Source organism: Thamnophis sirtalis, unplaced genomic scaffold, assembly GCF_051295495.1.
Source record: "Thamnophis sirtalis isolate CommonGarterSnake01/CBP01778 unplaced genomic scaffold, rThaSir2_p1.2 scaffold_3, whole genome shotgun sequence".
NCBI lineage: Eukaryota > Metazoa > Chordata > Lepidosauria > Squamata > Natricidae > Thamnophis > Thamnophis sirtalis.
In genome coordinates, this window is record NW_028261383.1 from 115892814 (window position 1) to 115915113 (window position 22300).

General features: G+C 41.2%; 2 protein-coding genes across 5 annotated transcripts in view; both read right to left on the reverse strand.

Moving 5' to 3' along the window:
• The window catches only part of PIK3R6 (phosphoinositide-3-kinase regulatory subunit 6), a 36184-nt gene extending 34669 nt beyond the window's left edge, over nt 1-1515 (reverse strand). For both annotated transcript variants that reach the window (XM_087709786.1, XM_087709785.1), the window contains exon 1: nt 1270-1515. The gene's annotated coding sequence lies outside the window, so the exon portion shown is untranslated. The remainder of the gene's footprint in view (nt 1-1269) is intronic.
• A 5445-nt stretch (nt 1516-6960) lies between these two features.
• PIK3R5 (phosphoinositide-3-kinase regulatory subunit 5) overlaps nt 6961-22300 on the reverse strand; it is a 58959-nt gene continuing 43619 nt past the window's right edge. For all 3 annotated transcript variants that reach the window (XM_087709782.1, XM_087709784.1, XM_087709783.1), the window contains exons 11-19: nt 20345-20495; nt 17198-17323; nt 16311-16439; nt 15635-15728; nt 14615-14691; nt 14288-14381; nt 11126-11208; nt 10914-11026; nt 6961-9521 (exon numbers count right to left, since the gene is read on the reverse strand). In XM_087709782.1, coding sequence (XP_087565908.1) covers nt 9374-9521; nt 10914-11026; nt 11126-11208; nt 14288-14381; nt 14615-14691; nt 15635-15728; nt 16311-16439; nt 17198-17323; nt 20345-20495 — 1015 coding nt within the window. In that variant the 3' untranslated portion in view covers nt 6961-9373. The remainder of the gene's footprint in view (nt 9522-10913; nt 11027-11125; nt 11209-14287; nt 14382-14614; nt 14692-15634; nt 15729-16310; nt 16440-17197; nt 17324-20344; nt 20496-22300) is intronic.

The window sequence follows — 22300 nt, forward strand, 5'->3', positions numbered from 1 at the left end:
CTAAGTGGGGAGAAAGAAAATTATGTAAAACTTTGATGAGTACCAGCCACACCAGCAAGCTAAATGAAGCAATTTCTGGTCTTGGTGCTTGGAAACTTCAACAAGCAAACTGAGCACATTTCAAATATCACAAACAGGGCTGTGGTACCACCTCCAACATAAACATCTCCAGTAGTTCCAACTCACCCATTTGAGCCAGGAAGAATCAATATTTGGTGAATTAAATGTTTCTTTGAGGAGGCTCTTTGGGCTTATATAAAAAATATTAAACTGAAAGTAGGAGGAGCTGCCATGTGGTCCCGGCTGCAGTAGGGCACCCATCCAGCTAAGTGCTCTGAGGGGCACCAGCTCCTGTAACACAAGCTAGCAATTGCGCAAATACAACCGACAAGCCGCCTCTCCAAAAGCAATCGCAGCCATCCTCGCACCTCTGTTCCAGTTTTTCCTGTCCCAGGGTGGAGGGTAATCTGGAAACAAGGGCGAAGTGTTTCTGCCAGGAATTTAAACACGCAAGTGAGAATTAACCCGCTCCTGCCAGGCGCGCCCGGGGGTAGCGGAGGGGAGAGCACCGCTGGCTCCACTTTGCAGGGATCATAAAGCCCAAGTCTTTTGGGAAACACCTGTTGCTGAGCCCCGGCCCGCCAGTGCGGGCCCTTTCAAGTCCAGATGGCCTCTGTTTACTGGGGATCGAGTCTGCCATGCTGCATTTCTCCCTTGCCGCCTTGCCCCGTGGCCGGAGGGACAATTTTCCCTGCACGGACACTGGTTTTTGCTGTCGCTTAGGAGACGGAAGCATCGATATCCGTCAGAGAGAAAGAGAAAGAAAAAACGCGGCTCTTCTTTCCCTCCCTCCCTCCCTCCCCCCACCCCACCCCCTTCCCAAAGACAGCAACTTTGCCCCTCGCACCACACACAAACTTTCCTGCTCCAGATCTGGCCAAAACAACCCTCGCCCCTCCCCACTTGGTCGGAGAGCCAGAGAGAATTTGGAGAGACCCGCTCCAAAGTTTTCTAACGGGGAATCTTTGGAAGATTTTTAAAGCAGAATTGGCGACCCTCGGGACTCTTCACCGAACGGGGAGCCACCAAACTGTCTTCTGTCCGTTGCTGCGCCTCGTCCAAGGGGCATTAATAAACAGCCCGCCTTCCGCGCCTCGTCCTTTTTCTCTCCCGTCAAAAGCTGAGGAAGGGGGGAGGGGGAGCGGCGGGACCCCGGGACGCGCGAGAAAAGCGGGCTGAGGGAGAGCAGTCGTTGGGCTGCAGCCGTACCTTTAGAGCGAGAAAGCCGGGGTTATTCTGGAAGGCTTCCCAAGAGCGGTCCCGGTCTGAGCTCCCGTAGGACCCTTTGCGCAAGGGGGCCATCTGGGGCCTTGGCTTAAGGTCCCGTCTTCATCCGCGCGCCCTGCCTCCCTGCCTGCTTGCCGGCGCGCGCCGTCTCGGTTTTGGCTCGGCTGCTCAGGAAGTGCTTGGCGGGGCTCGCTCGCTCCCTCGAAGTTTGGCTTGCGGGCGGCCGCTTACCTCCTGCTCGAGGGCGGCTCAGTCGAAGCCCGCAGAAAGGTCCCTGTGCCCTGCCAGAGGACAAGACGCACTTCCTTTCCTGTCCGACGGTTGTTGCTTCACTCGGCCCTGGCTTTGCCACTCCGCCGCCCGCCCGCCCGCCCGCCTGTCTGGGTTTTCCGGCGCCGAGGAATCGCTGAGCTCAACTGGGCGTCCGCGGGAGTTGGCGGAATCCCGACGCCTCCCGGGATAGGACAAACCAAACGGGAGTTACCGCAGAAGCCTCCGGAAGGCTAGGACGATGCCTCGCTGGCTCTACCGAGAGACAGCTCGGTCCACGTGAGCTTGCAAGTGGTCAAGCAGGTGTTTATCCTCCTCTTCTTTAGTGCCCGGCGGCATTTGCCAGCCTCTCGGGTCGTCTTTCCACAAGTAAAAAGCTTCTGGGCACCCCTTGCCCCACTCTCCCTCCTCCTCTTTCCCGGTTCATTCTTTTCCTGTTTTCTGGAGGGCAGAACCCTCCAATTGTTGATTGGGTAGAAGAAGACCCAATTCGTATTCTACTCACTGCAGGTAGTCGACGTAGGAAGGCTGCTTGCAGTGAGTAGGAAGGCTGCTTGTAACATATATAATATGAATACACAAGAGATGTAATACTGTGTTTCACTTATTGCACTCAAATAGCCTTGAACTTTGATTTGAATAATTCATACTTAAGGTCAATAAATATAGCCACCCATCTTACAATTGCAACTCTCTGGATGCTTAAGACAGGATCTGCACATGATTAAGGTGACCAGATTTTCAGATTGGTAAAGAGGGACACCTTTGACCGGCGGGCGGGGGGGGGGGGCGGGGGCTTTATTAAAAATTTTACACGGAGCAACAAAAATTTTTATACATGCAAAAATAGTATTGTAATATTTTTTTTATTTCAACATAACTACAATTTACAAATATACATTGTAACTGTTGCCAAAAATCAAAATTTTGATCACGTGACGATGAGGATGCTGCAATGGTCGCTAAGTGTGAAAAATGGTCATCAGTCACTTTTTTCAATGCCATTGTAACTTTGGTCACTAAACGCATTATACCACCTTTCTTGCCACAGTTCTTAAGTGAATAACTGCAGCTGATAGCAGTAACATAAGTGAATCTGGTTTCCCCACTGGACTTTGTCAAAAGGTCACAAAAGACGATTACATGACCCCAGGACACTGAAGCCATCATAAATACGAATCTGTTGCCAAACATCAAAATTTTGATCACACGATCATGATGATGTTGCAACGGTCGCTAAGTGTGAAAAAGGTTGCTAAGTGTGAACAATGGTCATCAGTCACTTTTTTCAATGCCATTGTAACTTTGGTCACTAAACGCATTATACCACCTTTCTTGCCACAGTTCTTAAGTGAATAACTGCAGCTGGTATTTTGTATTTTGGATAGAATCTTTTTTTAAAAGTCTAAGACAATTTAAAAAAAGAATCCACACAGAATAAATTGAAGTAAAACATTTCAAACTATTCCACACAGAATAAATTGAAGTAAAACTATTTTAAAAAATTATATGCACAATACATTTCAAAGTATTGTGCATATAATATTTAAAATGGTCTATTTCAATTTATTTTGGATAGAATCTTTTTTTAAATAGTCTAAGACAATTTAAAAAAGAATCCACACAGAATAAAACTATTTTTAAAAATCCTATGCACAATAAATAAAATATTATTTTAAAATACATTAAAAAAATAAAAGAAAAAAACCCGGCTCACTTACCAGCAGGCAGGCACTCCAAGTCAATCCAGAATGATGTAGATATTAATACAAAGAACTGAGCAAATTAAAATGGTGAAATTAGTCCCAGGGAAATATTTTTCAAAGAAACCTTGCCACCATTTTCCCCACACGAGCTGACCTCCAACTTCCGTGCCCCTCCCCTCTGGGAAATCCAGGAAGGAACAGTCGCTACTACTCTAGCCAAAGTATTTCCTGGAGCTCTATGGTACTGGGTCATCTTTTCTTATAAAAGTAAGTAAAAGGGGCGGGGGGGTGTTCCGTTTTCTTGCTTTAACGTTTTAATATCTTCAATGAAAGTACTGAGACAGAGAAAGAGGTTAGACAGAGTGTCTTTTGTCTTGCCCCGGTTAGGATTTCTTAACACATCCACTGCGCTTTCAACATGAAACCAGAAAATCGGGACTTTTTTAAACGCAGTGGGACACACCACAAATTGTTAGAAATTGTGACTGTCCCACCAAAATCGGGATGTCTGGTCACCTTATGCACATGCCCATTCTGCTGGATGTAGTAGGCTGGGAACTTCCAACTCCAATCCTCCCCTTCCCAGGTTGGGCCAGACTGGTACAGTGATTAAGCCGAGACATACTGTATTTTTCGGAGTATAAGACGCACCAAGATTTTGAAGAAGTAAATTTTTTAAAAAAGTTTTTGCACTCTGCAGACCTTCCAAACCCTCTGGACGTCTCATTTTTTTGTGAAAAACTGGGCATGCAGAGAGTTAGAGAGGCCTGCAAAGTACTCCTGGGGGCTGAGAGGGGGAAAAATTAGGGGAAAAGGCACCCATAGCCTTTAGGAGGCTTGTAGAGTGATCCTGGAGGCTGGGGGGGGGGGGGAGGCCTGTTTTTTGCCAAAAAAGAGGGTATGGCCTTAAGGAGGCTTGTAGAGTAATCCTGGGAGCTGGGAGGGGGGGACAGAAATGAGCACAAAACGGCCCATTGTTCACTCATTTTTGCACTCCCCTGGTACTGTCAAAGCACTCTTATTTCCCCCCAAACTCCTTCTTTGTGCATTGTGAAATAAGACATTAAGAAACAACATGGGTTAATAGTAGTCAGTTTCATATATTTTGAAGAAGTGAAACAAGGTAATACATAATTCTTAATTCCCATAAAGGGGCCGGGGTTTCGGCAAGCAAAAATGCTGTATTCAATGTATAAGATGCACCCAGATTTTCACTCTCTTTTTTGGGGGGGAAAAGATGCATCTTATACTCTGAAAAATACGGTAGCTGTGGAATAAATTAGATCACTACGATTTTTTAAAAAAGGTCTCAGCCTCCATAATGTTGTTATGAGAATAAATGAGAGGGATTACATAACATGAGCTGTTCTAAGGAAGAATGGGGATATTTGTTAAAGACCAAACAAGAATTCACTGAATAGGCTTTCTGTAAGTTCTCTACACTAACCTCTGGTGCACTCAGTGAAGCTGTTCCAGCTGTCAAACTCCAGCTGCCACAGCAGGCACTAAGTGCAGAAAGCCAGTCACATGTTCCAGGATTTGTGGTCACAACTGTTGTTTTGCTCCTTGAAGGCTCACTCTACTCCAGGTTTGGGTCCAAGTGAGGTTTTGTATCAGTTCTTTCCGATGTCCAGATTCAGCCCAGATCAGATGTTTTCTCCAAAATCTAACCCACATTAATCTGATCCAGCGGTGTTTACAGCACTCTTCTGCAGAAAGATGATCTTAGAACTTTTAATAAAAGGTAGCAGTCAAAAAGAAGGTTAACCGAATTCTTCTTGGTTTTTTGCCACCATAGACTAAGGGGGCTGACCTCCTGCAATGTATACATCACAGTAAGTTCCGATGTTTACAAGAGGTGCTTTCCTGCAGACACAGAGCAGGAAGCCTTTCAAGAGGATGCTTTCAGTGGCATGAGGCTAGATCGCTTTATCTGATCAGAACCACTAAACAAATATCATGGAAATAATTAGGTTACATTTTAAAACCAAGGCTAAAGGGTTTCTGCCTTCACAAAGAAGAGGGCTTTGTTTGAAAGAGCATCTTAGGATTTTTGCAATCAGGTATACACATTTTCATTCATGACACACTCCAATTAAATACTTTTCTATGTCTTCAAGTTACTGTATTTTTTGGACTAAAAGACACACTGGAGTATAAGACGCACCATGATTTTGAAGAGGTAAATTTAAAAAAAAAAAGGGTTTGCACTCTGCAGGCCTTCCAAACCCTCTGCATGCCTCGTTTTTTGCAAAAAAAGAGGGGGGGGCATGCAGAGCCTTTGGGAGGCTTGTAGAGTGCTCTTGGGGGCTGGGCAAAAATGAGAAAAACAGCTCATATTTTGCCTGTTTTTGCCCTCCCCAACCCCTAGGAGCACTGTACAAGCCTCTCAAACCCTCTGCACATCCATGTTTGCAAAGGGGGCGGTGCTTTGGTAGGCCAAAAATGCTGTATTCAGTGTATAAGACACACCCAGATTTTCACCCTATTTTTTGGGGGGGATGTGCGTCTTATACTCTGAAAAATACGGTACTATCCTTAGGCTGTTTCTCCTAGATCCCATGTGCAGGATAACTCCCAGCTGGGTGGACTACAGGTGCTGAGAATCATAATACAGCAGATAATGTCACCTACTAACCCACCAACAAGGGAAATATAAAATCTGTGTTTTATACCTGATAAAGTGCTATATTTTTTGCTCTTTAAGTCTTGGAGCCATACGATTCATCACAGGTTGGACCCCTTAGTTTTTGGAGCTAGAGTTGAATTGGAGTTTTTTTTTTACTGTAAGTAGAAAACTTCCATCTTTATTATGCTTATTAGAATTGTAAGCAGCAGATCTCCTCCTTTGTAATAAATTGTATTTCTGTCATTTCTAATATTGCACTTGTCTTTCTGATAAATCTTAGTTTACAAATGTTTAAGGGAATGTCTGAAAAAAAATCCATATATGCTAACAGCTAGCAGATGAAAATCTCATCATTATAGAAGATTATCCATAACAAAAGATGCAAGGAAGAGGATGCTGAATTTTAACAACAACCCTCTCTCCTTTATCTGATATTGTTGAATACAAGGAGAGCGGACTGAATAAGTAATTTGAATTCATTTCCTTAAAGGAAAGAGGAAGAAGTAGAGTTTGCAGTGTTGGCCCAGTGACAGGAAAAACAAGAGCTGCATTGAATATAAATTGACCATCAGGATGCTACACTTCTTTTAAACAGTAATAATTTTTCCATAGTATTTTTAAGTATAATTTTTTTAAAGTGTTAAGAGTGCCATAGAATAATTTTAAAAGTGGTCAGAGCTTTGCTCATGATTTCATGAGCCATCCAAGAAATTAACATGGTTTGTTGACAAAGAATATGATTATCAAGCTGACTTTTTATTATGATCTCTCCCACCACATTGCTCAGGTAAGCGCCCTCGTGGGTTCTTAGCATATCTATTAACTAGCAAGGAAGATCACAACAATAATTTTTAATGATGAGAAAGATTTTCTTGGAACTTATATTAGAGACTATTTTATGCCACCTTTTTCCATAGGTGTGAACTTCATTTTAACAAAACTCAACTAAAAATTAACCCAATGATTTATTCATTTCAGTATCAAACTGTTCATGAGCATTGCAAATCCAATGACGTTTCATACAAAATATCCCATAACTTTGTTTAAGAAAATATACAGAGTCATGAATTAGGAAAATGACCTTTATTAGACAAATAATTTTACAGGCATAATTAAAATATATTTTTATAAAACCAGATCACAAAAATTTACAGAATATTTATATACAAATTCATTCCATAGGGCAATTCTTATCTTTATTAAGAAAAAGCTCTGCAAACATAAACATACTTTATTTTAATTGAAAAGTTTTGCATTGGTTACAGAAATATTTAATTCCTTTGCAGTCACTGAAAACCAAAGTGCTGTGTGCTATTTGGCAGATTGCTGACTGTTTAACTGGCCATTTAGGTCAGGTGCACTGAGATGGGAAAATAAGATTTTTAAAAATGAACCAAGGGAAAATTATTCAAGGAATAAAACTAAAAGATTAAAAAGCCAAACAAACTACCAAGCTGTTAAATCAGCACATTATGGCATTCAATAGTTTGTGTGCTATATCTATTGATTGCTATCTAGAAGAGAAATTGAAATTATACCTTTCCTTCGCAATTTTTCACCAATGTATTTCCTTACGCTGAAGCTGATATTGATGTTTTGAAGAAATTGCATTGCATCTCACTCTAAGAATTGTGCTTAAATGAATATGATTTTTCAGATTTTCTTAATTCTTGGAGGAAATGTTTTCAGAAGTAATATTCATATTAACCAGGCACTGTGTGTTTAAACTTAGTTACTGCAGTAGAAAAAGTAGATGAGCTTTTAAAATGTTCTTTACAATTCTTCAGTTTTACTTTTTCTTTCTGAACAGAGTTTCAAATGTCTTTTTTTTATTAAGCTCCACCTCTTTGAAAAAGTGGGTGTGATATCCTTCCTCAGGTCAAGGAAATGTATAGTGCATCTTATTGCTGATAAATGTTAAAATTATTTACTTTAAATAAGATGATGATGAAAAGGGACCTCATTTATTCTTAGTTGCATGTTTTATTTATAATTTATAGGCAACCTTATAATTTATAGGCCACAAATTATAGGCAACTCCAATAGACTCCAAGCTTTTGGTTAGTTGTTCTATAAAACTCAATAGAGCCTTTCTTTTTTCTTTTTGATTGGATGGAAAAATATTGTTGTGGTGGTTTTCTGTTAGGTTATCTTTGGGTATTATTTCTAAAAACCTGCATGCACCAACTGACAACTGTTGCTCTAGAAGTGTACCCTGAATATTCCGATATGCAGACACATTCCCCTGTCCAAGAATACAGCACCATAGATTGCACATGAGTGATGGTTATGACCATTTAAATAATTAACCTTGTAAATAACCTTGTGACAGAGTTGGATATTAGACGAAACTCCATGGAGTTGCTAAGTTCGGAGTTGGTCAAAGATATTAGAGGCTATTGGATTTGATCAAGAATTCTAAAAACAGGTAAAAACGTTTCAGAAACATTGGATTTAAAACAGTCCTAGTTCAAGTTACATCTTTCCCCTGCAAATCTAAGAATGTTGAATCTTTATGAGGTTTATATTTTTCATTCGGTAAAGTGCTGGGGCTGCTTGGCACAATTCATGCCAGTGCAAGGAGTCATCTTGTGTCCCTCAGTTAGAAAAAAGCCCCCAATCGCCAAAACTGCCCAGCTCCACAGATCACATCATAGGAGATATTTAACATATATTTTCTAGCAATGTTTCCAAAGAATTGGGATACTCGCCAATAAATAAACAATAATATATTTTCCAGACCCTTTGAAATGGGAAAGCATTGCATTTGTCATAAAATCATGCTAGCCTACAAGCTTATTTTGCTCAATGTTTTCGTTTGTCAAGTTTGCTCTTTCGTTTCATTCAATGCTTGCAGATATATCAATGGCACAGAAAGAAATATATAACCAAATAAAACAGCCTTTTCTTTTCTGCTCCCTTGTTCTCCTTGCCCATATCTCCAGGAGGCAGCTCAAATAATGCAAAGATGCTATTGCCAAAGCAATTCATGAATGGCGACCAAGTCTATCAACTTGTCTCTGAACTTCTTCAACCATTGTCTTGGCTGGTTTAAACTGGCTCGTAGGCCAAGTACCTGTTCTCATCATATATATCCTCGGATACACTGTGAAAAAGGAAAGACTGCAATTTCTTCATCTCGTGGGATGAAATTTCACATAGATTGGCCAGTCTTCTTATCCTTTCTCTACATTTCAGATGTGCTTTTTTGACTTTTATTCCAGGCGCCACAAATACAGTATTTCAGCAACACTCAACAACAGTCAAAGAAGTAATATTCCACCTCTTAAGATATGGCTTTTCACTTTATATTCATTTGCTAAGCTTGGGATGTTGTCCTTCTAAGACTCCAAGGAGGCAACTCAGGAACCGTGAATTTTCTTTCTTTCTTTTGGCCAATTTTTGGTAGCTGATCCCAATTTGGCAGCAATTTCAGTCAGCATTTGAGGCAGGTTGAGCCAGTCCATTCTTTCTGGTATTCTTAAGGAAGTGCTCCACTAAAAGTAGTAATTGGCAAGCACAGAAGAGAGCAGAAATCAGAGGAATCTTGGGGAGGAAGTAATGAAGTGGAATTTCTTCTGATGCAGGGCTCATTGGTCTTGGGTTTGTAGCATGCAGAGATTTCACATCTATGAAAACAACAAGACACCAAAGTCACTCTAATGCAATTCAGCCAGACATGAAATTATTTCCAATACTGTGGAAAGTCAAATATCTGAATGTCTCTAACAAGAGAATATTGAATAAAAGAGACTGATTATCCTTTGATAAATGGTACATTGATGTAGCAACTTTCCTTGAAACTGTAGATTGACTACACCAATGTGGGCACCAGCTGGGCAGTGGTGGGTTTCAAATTTTTTCAGAACCTCTTCTGTAGGTGTGGCCTGCTTTGTGGGAGTGGCTTGCTGGCCATGTGACCAGGTGGAAGTGGCTGGCTGGCCATGTGACTGGGTGGGAGTGGCTTGTCGGCCATGTGACTGGGTGGGAGTAGCTTGCCGGCCATGCGACTGGGTGGGCATGGCCAACTTGTAAAATGTGGAGAAATTCACTTAACAACGCTCTTGCTTAGCAACCAAAATGTTGGCTTGGCATTTGAAGCACACAAGTCTTAAAGCTGTCAAGTTATTAGGCCCTTTCACCCCTAACCCTTTAAAAAAGAAACCCAGGGGTGTTTAAACTTGACAGCTTTAAGACTTGTGGACTTCAACTCCCAGAATTCCTCCTCTCGCTCTTCATCTTGATGATAGGCGGGGGGAGGGAGCTGGAACCAGTTCTAAATGGCACTGTAGATTTGTGGAACCTCTTTTGTAGAAGAGGTTTGAAATGGCAGGAACCCACCCCTGCAGCCGGGGTAGCAACGTAGCAGTAGCACATTATCTGCTTGTAACCTGTCCAGTTGCTTCTGATCATCTGCACACCCCAGATGGATCAGAAGGTGGAACAAACAGATTTTCAAAGCAAGAGTTTTAAATGACATTCTCATTTTTCCCATTACAGGATACTAACCCTATATTAGGATTCCCTATAAAGAAATCAAACACTGGATAATGTTTCTAGTCAGATGTTACTCACTTAATACCACTATATAATCTTCTCTGGCTCATGCAGGATATCCGAAAGACCTAATTCTGCATATCCTTACATAGGAGCTGCAGCACTCTGTCAGCATTCAAATGTACTGAGACTAAAATGATACCATATTATTCTGAGCAATCTCAATAACTGAAGATTAAAGAATAAAAATTGCAAACAAATTGGATCCAATCTCTGTCAGACCTGTGTAGAATGTAAACACTTGCTAAGTTCCCTTACTCAGCTGAAGCAAGGAAAAAAGAACATGTATTGTAATGCATATAGCAGAAACAGAGATGGAAAAAACTCCCAGATACTAGTAAAGAAAAACCTTAACGGTCAAACCTAATGTGCTTCCAAATGGCTTTTTTTTTTTGCTTTGTAGAATGGCTAAAACCCTACCAATCTAGCTATCCCTCATCAAATGACTGTCCACTCTCACCTACCTGGTAACACTTTGCAGAATTTTCCGTTCATCTTGATCAAGGCATACAGCAAAGGAGCAGTTAACTCCAGTGATCTGGACTTTGTCCACTTTCAACTGATATATACCAATTTGCTATAAGAAAAACATAAAAGAGATTGTTTCATAGAGACACATTTTTGCTTCCCTCAGCCATAGCAATTGGGACAGTGGGTGGCATCATTGATCAGGTACCTGATTGAAACTCTTTTTAGATTTAGAGCTTTGCCTCTTGATTACCTCTGTGGCAGTAAGAGTCAAGCATTCTGTTTTGGGACCTGGAAGGCAAAAGGAAATAAAGGTAATAGCCAAATGTGGAATCTCCATACCAACCTTCACAAACTGATTAACCAGTAATTATTAACTACTGAACTACAACACCCCATTCTCAATCAGCATGACTGTCACTGCATCATGGAACACTTAATAAAGTCATTTGCATTAGCGTATATAGCAGTAGACTTATATACCGCTTCATAGGCCTTTCAGGCCTCTCTAAGCGGTTTACAGAGAGTCAGCATATTGCCCCCAACAATCTGGGTCCTCATTTTACCCACCTCGGAAGGATGGAAGGCTGAGTCAACCCTGAGCCGGTGAGATTTGAACCGCTGACCTGCTGATCTAGCAGTAGCCTGCAGTGCTGCATTTAACCACTGCGCCACCTTGGCTCTTATTGTATTATATTATTGTTATATTGTATGCACAATATAAAATTCAAATTTGTCTTTAAAAAGAGAAGAAGAAAATATCCTGCCATCCTGAAGGTCCAGAAAAAACTGAAAAACAGAAGTTGTCCACTTCAGAAGATGTTCGTGTAAGAGAAATGAATGTATGCTATCCATTTCAGAAGATGTGTGTGTAGGGGAAAAGAGTCATTTTCAATGAAATGCAAATGGATATTAAAGTGGGAGAGTGACTGGATAATGTAGTGATTAGATGTTGCCCTTTGATGCAGGAGACCAGGCTTTGAATTCTGGCACGTACCTACATTAATAGTAAGGGTCCTTGGGCAAAGATGCCCTAAATCTTCGCCTGTCTATCTCGGATATGAAAGCTACAGAGGCAAAAACAACCATGCCACTTTGGACATCACCTGAATTAATAAGTTCGGCACCAAATGTTGGGGAACCAGGAAAAATCTGACAATACATGGGCTATTGGAACAAAGTATACATGGATGAGACAAGAGAACCTGCAATTGATGGAATGCTATTAAAGCAGTGTACCTAAGGAGAGCAGATATATGAAATGTATGAGGGAACCATGGATGGGCAGAAGAACAATGCCCACATTAACTTCAGAAATGCATCAATATAGTGATGAGCAAGCTACTCTTACAACTTGAAATAGATCAACTATACATTACATCCCAGATTCAAGAAGACCTGGATGTTCAACCAACACATGATGCTGGAATATCACTACCATACCCACCATTACAGAGCCTAGCAGTTATTATGAGGCATGGATATACCAGCTACTGTAAACCCTCAACACAGCTCAAACCCAGGAACCAAGGGAAGATTCTGCAGAGAACTCTCAGAGATAGCCCAACACATGGTGGCATGGTTAAGATGCAGGCAAGGCAGGGGTGGGTTCCGGTTGTCATTACTGCCGGTTCGGTCAGGGCATCAAAGGATGTTTGATGCGCATACGGCACAGTGCAACATGCACAGTGCAACAAAAATTGCTCTGTGCATGCACAGAAGGCAAAAACAAGATGGCGGTGCCTGTAGGAGCACCGGTGTGTGTGTGTGTGTGTGTTTGTTTGTGTGTGTGTGTGTGTGTGTGTGTGTGTGTGTGTATTAAATGGAAAGAAATGAAGGGGGATGGTGATAAGGATGAAGAGACTACTGAAAGGAGTAAATTTGAGATCCAACTGGGAACGACAGTGATATGTCAGAGATTTGAAAGCTGTTCTAAATGTTAGTGTCCAAGTAAATATTGAAGAAATGAAATTAATAAATGCTGCATGAAAAATGGCAAGGTTGTAGGTGCTCTAGAGAACAGTTTAATGTATGTGCAAAGGCTTCACCTGTGCCTGGTAAATGAAAGAAATATCTTCTTATTCCCTTGGACCAAGGCTTAGCTAGCAAAAGAATGCAGAAAGAACACATTTGTTTATACTAGCGAAGTCCTTAATTCAAACACGTATCTTCCTGAGTTTATACTTTTAGGATTATATTTAGTATTGTAATATGACAGATAATACATACATTTTAATAAACTATTTTAATTAATAAATATAATCCCTAAATATCACTATGTCATCTACCCCAACTTTTAGCCTTGATTTTCCATAATTCTCAGCTCCTGTTTCAAAATGCCCATCTAATTTAAGGGACTCTTTCAAAATTTCCTTACCCTATTTCAAGAAATCACTTACAATCTGTAATAGGTGCCATTAAAGTTATTTCTGGTACATTAGCCTAGTTTGTTTAAATGTGCAATTACAAACACTTGAAGTTGTAAGCACATTGTTCTATCAGGCTAAAAATACGATTTCCTTAGATAATTAGGACCGCAGCCAACCCCTCTGTGTTTAAAGCCAGTCAGGTTACTGGAGTGCAAACATATTTGGTTCAAAGCAGGAAAATGTGTGACATCTAGTGTCCAAAATTGTTACTGCATGAATCTAGCAGATATCTCTAGAGATGTAAGCGTACAAAAAATGGGGGGAAATAGCAGCACTTGGTCTATTGCAGACGCGGAGAATCTCTCTGGCAAACAGAGTCTCTCAAATCCATTCCTATTTGGGCTTTGACCAGGCAAGACAAGCCAAGGTGCCCAGGGAACAGTCTAGTGGTATGATCTGCAATCAACTTGTAATTCCTAAGGAAATCAGTCTATTCTCAGCTCAGTTACCTAATTACTAGATCTGGACACCTAATAGGACATAACAGTGGCCAAAAAAGGTGGCTTGGAGTTGGATCCATGCTATGGCCTCAGCCTCTTTGACAGAAGGTTCTTCCTGCCTTGAAAGAAACAGTGATATATCTTGTCTCTTGGACCTCACTTTCTTTTATAACGATTAATCAGTCTCCAACCTTCCCTTTCTGTTTTGTTTCCAGGGGAAACAAGCAGGAGAAAATGATGACATATGCATAAGAACATCATCCCACAACTCAAGGACTAGTGCCAGATGTTGGGACACAAGTATTTGCCTTGCATTACATAAGAGTCAAGTTGATCAACAAGGGGTGCATTAATAAATACACACCTCCACTGCACAGTCTGGGCTTCTCTGAATCAGCTGCCCACTTCTTAAGATAAATCCTAGATTCGACAAGATTCTCCCCTCCCCCAACCTCCACTTATTATTGGTCTTATGGAAGCAGAATTGTTGCCCAAACTTACCAAGTTCCTCTTGCCTCTTACACACCTTGCTAAGGTTGACGGATGTACAAACTTTTTCAATGTCATTCCAGCGGCTCCTTCCACTGACTGACCTCTGGAGAAATTAAAGGTGAGTTATTCCCGGTCCCTTGGTTCCATGTACCAATCTCTGAAGACCGTAGCTAACAGCATTAGCTCTCTCTAATTAAATACATTTCCCCATGTGTTGCTCCCAGTGCTTGAGAACTTCAGACTTGTGTTGCTGTTTTCTTCCCTTTCCTGATCAGAATCTCCCTTTCCAACCCAGGTCCTAACATGGGAGGCCCATAAGAAGAGCATCTTCCTTACCTTGCTGTAAGTGATCTGTAGTGTTAGTGGGATTGCTTCTCTGTCTCCATCTATGCCAAGACGCTTGCAACCTGGACCTGAACAAAATAAGAAGATAGGATTGGATGGATGGATGGGAGTAAACGCCAATAGAACATAGAAAGACTCTGCAGGTAGTTTAGCAAATTGGGAAGAGCTGTTTAGTTTTGTAACCGAATAAATACACATGCTGTTCCTCTATTTTAGCTTCTCCCCATCCTTCAAGAAGACTTCATGTCTTGGGTCCTCAGTGCATAGCTGTTGCCATGACCATACTGTATGTGCCTCTTTTATTGGTTGGTTCACAGTATTGATATCCTTACTTTCCATGGATACCTGAAAGCAGGAGGCTGCCCCTTTGCCTCCTTCTCATAGGTACCTTATAGGAGTCAAACTAAACAATTCTCTTTCCTGCTTTCTATGGTGAGCTTTTACAAGCATTCCAGAGAAACAAGATGGCAGCAGAAGAACTGGGTAGATTAGTGTTTCTCCAAAACAAGACCAAAGAGTTGCTGGCCCGTCTGTTAATTGATTTACATAGTTACAAAGGGCCTCTTTTATTTTATCAGGTATGTCTTCCTCATGAGTTTCATGCTAGCAATTGCTGAGGAGAAAACCCTTCGGTAGATGACAGTCCTGGCTGAGTTTATCAATTTGGTTGCTCTTTGCAGGCAGGGTTTTGGTTTTTCTCCTTTGCATCACTGAGTTTTCCTCAGAGGTGGGTTCCTACCGGTTTGGCCCGGTTCAGCCAAGTAGGCCATAACTCGGCCTGCCATGCTCCCAAACTGGTTCTCTCGGCCACACCATCTTGTTTTTTGCTTCTGCGCCGCATGCACAGGAGCACTTTTAATACAGCACATGCACATGTAGCGCACAACAAGCAAGCATGTGCAGCATGTCCCTGAGTGAACTGACAATAGCAGCAGCTGGAACCCACCCCTGATTTTCCCCCATCCCAAAACTGAACACAAAGTGATCACACATGAGCCTCCTTTGGCTTACCTGAGGCTTTGATGGCCCGTGTAGCTGCTGAGTGGCCCAACTCAAGGGAGTGGATGAAGATCTCACTTTTTCTCCCCCCACCAATGAAAGTGAGCTGTGAAATTCAGAGGAAGAGGCCATTTAACATTCTCCTTCAAGATAAACCAAAGCAAATCACCCCCATCCCCACCTTTCTATATTCAAGATATTTTTTTTCTAAAAAAAATTAACAAACACATTAAATGTGGTTTATAGGACCAAATATGAATTGGAACCACGAATCACAAGATTTAGAGACTGTTGCAATAAATAACAGGAAGACTACACTTAATGTGTGTTGAGGCAGTCAGTTCATCTATAAATAGGCAGAAGAAACCAGCAACAGTGTTTTGGGAAGAAGAATGAATCAGGCATCTGATGGGCTTTCTAAAATGATCTAATAACAAGACTGGCCCTTTAGAGCCATAGGGCACCCCCTCTTCTCATTTTCAAGAAGAAAAATGTATTATTGGGTCTGACTTTTTCTGCCACACAGAAAAATGGTAACCTAGCCAAACACAAAATAGGATGAAATATGCTGAGTGAAATTGAACATATTCTTGGCCTATTGCATGGGACTGCAAGAATAATGACAGCATACTAATAACAATTATTTATTATATGCCTTTACCAACCCCTGTTTTTTTTCCATTCTCACCTCTGCCTGATAGACCTGGAGTAATATAGAGTGGGTAGCAAAGCGGCAGTAATAAAGAATCATATCAGCCAGGATGGGAAGTTTGGTGGCTGTTTCCTCTGAAGACTCTCCCTCAGGCTTAATGGATTGCTGCAGACAGACAAAAAGTCATCAGTTCTCTTTCACCTAAGCAATGCAGTTCACTAATTCCCTCACAGCCTTCTGCTCACCCTCTACCCCATAAGAATATCTCCCTAAGACAAGGAAGGATTCTTGGTTTGTTCCCCCAAACGTTTCATTTTTTTAAAGAGAAAATGTGTAAGTGGAAAGCCTAAAGCTAAGCAACTTTGCAAGTCAATACAAAATAAGACAAATACATCCAAATAGGCACAAGGTTTATGTGTATTTAAGACAGCTAAATTTACGGTAATAATTTAACAAGTATTCATTGCAGCTCTTTGCCACACAGGAAGACATGTATGTTTGTCAGTCCTCCAAGAATCTTAGCATTTTAGGGAACCCCATGGCAGGAAGCTAACACAGGTTAATGTCCTTATTGCATAAGTGAACAGGATATAATTTAACATTTCTCCTCAGACATAGAACGGAGAATTACTTTTTGTTTCAATAAGCTAAACACTCAAAGGAGGGATGTTAATATGTTAATAGAAAGCAGATCTCTTTTCTGTTCTCCTCTATCACAATATCACAATTCTGCCTCCATCTTTCTATATGGCATCCTTCATGCATGACAAGATCACTTCCTTAAATATATGCTTTGATCTTTTGATACATTTCCACTCTATAGGCAACAGTGACCAAGGGCAAAGGTTTGACAAGAATAAGGGTATGGAGTGCATTAATGAATAACAAGATGCACGCTAAGCAATTCAGAATTCAGAAAATACCTGGCATAAAACGTTGGTGGGAAGATTCATTAGCTCAAGAACATTGCGTTCGTACCAGGGATCCAGCATACCTATATAGAATGAGATATCATTTGTGCTGCTCTCCATCCCTCCCATACCTGGATCCTGAAATCAAAGATATACATTTCATTAGCAGCTTTACTGAAGCATGATAAGAAGCAATGCTCAGAGATCCAAGTGGAAATTCTTATGATGCTTGGAACACAGTAATCACTTTTTAAAGACAGATGTAACTGAATCCTTGTTCAAATCTAGCTGGATTTGTTGTAAGAAACATAAAGCCTAACTCAATGCATTCCAGCCAGATCACCTCACAGCGCAGGCTTCCAAAATTCAATGCTTGCAAACAACTTCCTCAGGTATAGAGATATTAATGAACCTCAACAGACTAGTTATGAAAGTTACTATACTCTTGCTAAGGAAATTCTATACAAAGTTGCTTGTTGTTTCCTAGCTACTCTCCCTATATTCCTATATGCAATGGTAGGATTCAAATAATTTAACAACTGGTTCTCTGTCCTAATGATTTCTTCCAACAACCAGTTCACTAAACTGCTCAGAAAGTTAACAACCGGTTCTCCCTAAATGATGCGAACTGGCTGAATCCCACCACTGCCTATATGTGCTTAGAGCTCAAAGCATTGGTAGAGACCCCACGCACCCACTTTACGGACTGTTTCTGTTGCTCCCTTCTGGGAGAAGGCTTTGAAGTATTTCTAAAAGGGCTTCCAGATTCTGTAACAGCTTTGTTCCCTATGCCATACGTCTGGTAAACTCACAAGATTTGTTTTTCTTGCCATGTACATGTATACATCTGAACTAGACTGTGTTGTTTCTCTGTGACATATAACATATGTGGGTATATGCATATTTATTTATTTATTTATTTATTTATTTATTTATTTATTTATTTATTTATTTATTTATATGCATTTATATTTATGTAGAGTATATTGGAAGTGGTGATCCTCTGAGAACTGTATGCAGTGACATTTCATTTTAATGTATGCAGATTAGTGTACATTCTAAGCGACAATAAAGTTATTCTAAGTCTCCCCAAATGGAAGCAAGCATGATTTGGAGAAGGGATCAGCAGTGACTTCTATCACATTCATGCTATCTTGCCACCAAACACAGAGACTATGCTCTTCTAATGCTCACTTGTATCAGCTGGATTTGTGCTATAAAGAGACATGCTTTTAAAGTATTTATCAAAAGCTCATCTACCCCAGCATGTTGTTCTCACCCACGCCAACCAGATGTCTCTGGAAAGCACAGGGAAAGGATATGAGCGTAGCAGCATATTTCCACTCACATCCTGGAGCAACAATTAACCGATGCTGATAAAGATCTAGCACAATTAGCGTCCATTCACATAGTGATATGGGTAAATCAGTCCAAACTTCTAAAGCAATCCAGGTGGACAACTATCTTGACATTGTTTTGAACATTCAACTAGGTATTACATAAAAAGGTGTTTCCTGACTCAGTTACACTGAATGGCCTCAGTTCCACCATTATGAGGAATAGGGGCAAATTTCCCTGTTCATTTTTGCTATTCTGTGGATAAATTTATATAACTGTAACATGAGATACTGTAGCTACAATAATTTAGAATTCCCCCCCCCCAATATCTTTCTTTTTAATAGCAGAATTACTTCATGTCCTTAATAATTTAGAAAGGAGTTAATTGAACCTTTTACTTTAAATATAACAGCCAAAAGTTTATACAGTGTTTTGAATGTAATTGCACCATAGAATTCCACAATATTGGTTGCTTTAGTTTTTATTCCTTTCGTACTCATTCCCATAATGAAACATCCTGGGTCAACACTGCCACTGAGCTATCTTGTACCAGCTCAACCTTTTCTGCTTAATCAATGCCGTCTCAAATATCAGGCTGCCATTCTTAGTTATACACGACTCTTTCAGCTCCACATTCATCAGTTTAAATTGGCTGGCAGTGAACGAGCTATTTCCATGTCTATTCCTATTGGGGATGATCACTTCACTGCCCTGCCCCATTTTTGTTGTTCTCATTTTAATCATCTTAGCAATGAAAAGTTATCTTATCAAGTGAAACATGCCCATCGTATGTCTCATCATTCTTTCCAGATAGTTTATGAATAAATTGAAAAGCAGCAGTCTTAATGACTCCACCCCCAGAAACCAATTCTATTTTCTGTCTTTAGTTACTTTCCATACCCCACTTTTTTTTAGAATCAAGTTACCATTTCAGAAGAGGAGTCATACCCACGTAGTTTACTTAGGAAGTTTTGCTAAGGAATTCTGCCAAAGCTCTAGGACTAGAGAGCCGAAGTAAATACAGATAGTCCTAGACTTATGACCACAATTGAGTTGTAATTACAATTACAACAAAATTTCTGTTGCTAAGCGAGACATTTGTTAAGTGAACTTTGCCCCATTTTATGACCTTTCTTGCCACAGCTGTTAAGTGAATCATTGCTATTGTTAAGATACTAACACGGTTGTTAAGTGAATCACTGGCTTCCACATTGGCTTTGCCTGTCGGAAGGTTGCAAAGGTGATCACATGACCCCAACATTGGAACCATCCTAAATATGAACCAGCTGCCAAGCATCCAAATTTTGATCATGTGACCGTGTGATGCTGTAACAGCCGTAAGTGTGAAAAATGGTTGTGATTTTGTCAGTACCTTTATAACTTTGAATGGTTATTAAATGAACTTTTGTAAGTTGAGGACTACTTGAAGTGTTGATTATATCTCTCCAATTTGTTTGTTGACATTGTCCAAAAACGTATATATGCTGTTATAGAAGCCCTGCAAAAATACTGTTTCTGTATGCTTGCTAGTTTAATCTAAGAAGTTTTTTTTTCAAAAAATACCAGCTGTAATTTTATTGATTCCCTTTTTAAAAGGGAACAATATATTATTCAATTCCCAGTTCTTTGGTACAGAAACCAATTTTAGTCACGTAGCATATATTTTTCCTAGATGAACCACAGGATTCATATTCAAATTCCTGAAGAACTATTGGATGAGTTCCATTTGCACCTGATATAAAGAAATAATTATTTAATGTTATGTATTGCACCGTGTAATAGACTATAAGCATCAGTTCCAACTATGCCCAGGAGGCTTACCATTGATCCAGAACTATGGGAATTAGGACTTCCTGAAGAAAGAAGAGGGTACGTCAGTGCAAATGAGGTAGGATTGCTCCTCTTCACTGGGACATAAAAAAATTGCAACCTACAGTACCGAGTTAAATAGGGACAGCTGCTTTCTTGAGATCTGTAAAAATAAGAGAGAGAGAATAAGAATACATGAAGAAAGTGATATGCCGTGGCCATTTGCTTGCAAACAGAATGTGATTGATTGGTTCTATTTACAACATCCATCAAAAATAGGGAATCCATGGTAAAAATGAAGGACAACATTACAGGCAATCCTAGCATACGCAGCATTACAACCAATGGCAAAAATGTATAACTCAAATAGCACTCTTTAAACCCAAAGGGCTGCCATACTTGGAATCAACTGAAGTTTTCAAATGGTCTTCAAAGGTCATTCCATACAAAGTACAAAGTATGGTATGCTGGTTTAACTGCTGTGGACAGGAAGGGACTACAGAGAGTGATCAATTCGGCACAAGAAACCATTGGTTGCCCTCTAACACCACTGGATGACATCCGCCAGGTCTCGCTGCTTTAGCAGAGTAAGGAAGATACTCAGAGATGATTCACACCCTGGTAGTGTCTCTTATTTATTTATTTATTTATTTATTAAATTTATTTATTTATTTATTAAATTTATTTAATTGGTTTGTATGCCGCCCTCTCTCGAAAGACTCAGGGCGGCTTACAGATAAAAAGGGGAAGGGGGGGGGGACATACAAAAATAAAAAACAACATTAAAAATTCCACAACATTCATAACTTAGGAGGGGGCTGGATAAATCAACAGCCTCAGGCCTGCCGGAACAGCCAGGTCTTGGTAGCTTTGCAGAAGGCCGGAAGGGTAGTAAGGGTCCAGATCTCAACGGGGAGATCATTCCATAGGGCCGGAGCAGCTACAGAGAAGGCCCTCCCCTGGGGAGTCGCCAGCCAACATTGACCGGCAAATGGAATCCGTAGGCCTAGTCTGTGCAATCTTATAGGTCTCTGGGAGGTAACTGGCAGGAGGCGGTCTCTCAGGTAGCCAGGTCCGATACCATGTAGGGCTTTAAAAGTAACGTCTAGCACCTTGAAGCGTGTCCGGAGACCAATGGGAAGCCAGTGCAGCTCGCGGAGGATAGGTGTAACATGGGTGTACATAAGTACACCCACTATCGCTCGCATGGCTGCATTCTGGACTAACTGAAGTCTTCCAACACTCTTCAGGGGCAGCCCCATGTAGACCGTATTACAGTAATCCAGTCTTGAGGTGATGAGGGCATGAGTGACCATCCAAAGGGCCTCCCGGTCCAGATAGGGTTGCAATTGGTGCACCAGGCGAACCTGGGCAAAGGCCCCCCTGGTCACAGCCAACAGGTGATGTTCTAGCGTCAGCTGCGGATCCAGGAGGACTCCCAAATTGTGAACCCTCTCTGAGGGGCGTATAATTTCACCCTCAGGCTAAGAGATGGAATAGCTGGATCATCCTTGGGAGGGAGCATCAATAGCCACTCAGTCTTGTCGGGATTGAGTGCAAGCTTATTCATTCCCATCCAGACCCTGACAGCCTCCAGGCACTGGCACATCACTTCTACCGCTTTCCTGAGTTGGCACGGGGCGGACAGATACAATTGGGTATCGTCTGTGTATTGGTGGTATTTAATCCCGTGCCAGTGTATGATCTCACCCAGTGGCTTCATGTAGATGTTAAATAGGAGGGGGGACAGGACCGAACCCTGCGGCACCCCATAATTGAGGGGCCTAGGGGTCGATCTCTGCCCTCCAACCAACACCGACTGCGACCTGTCCGAGAGGTAGGAGGAGAACCACTGATGGACGGTGCCTCCCACTCCCACCTCCCGCAACCATCGCAGAAGGATACCATGGTCGATGGTATCGAAGGCCGCTGAGAGGTCAAGAAGCACTAGGATAGAGGAGTGACCCC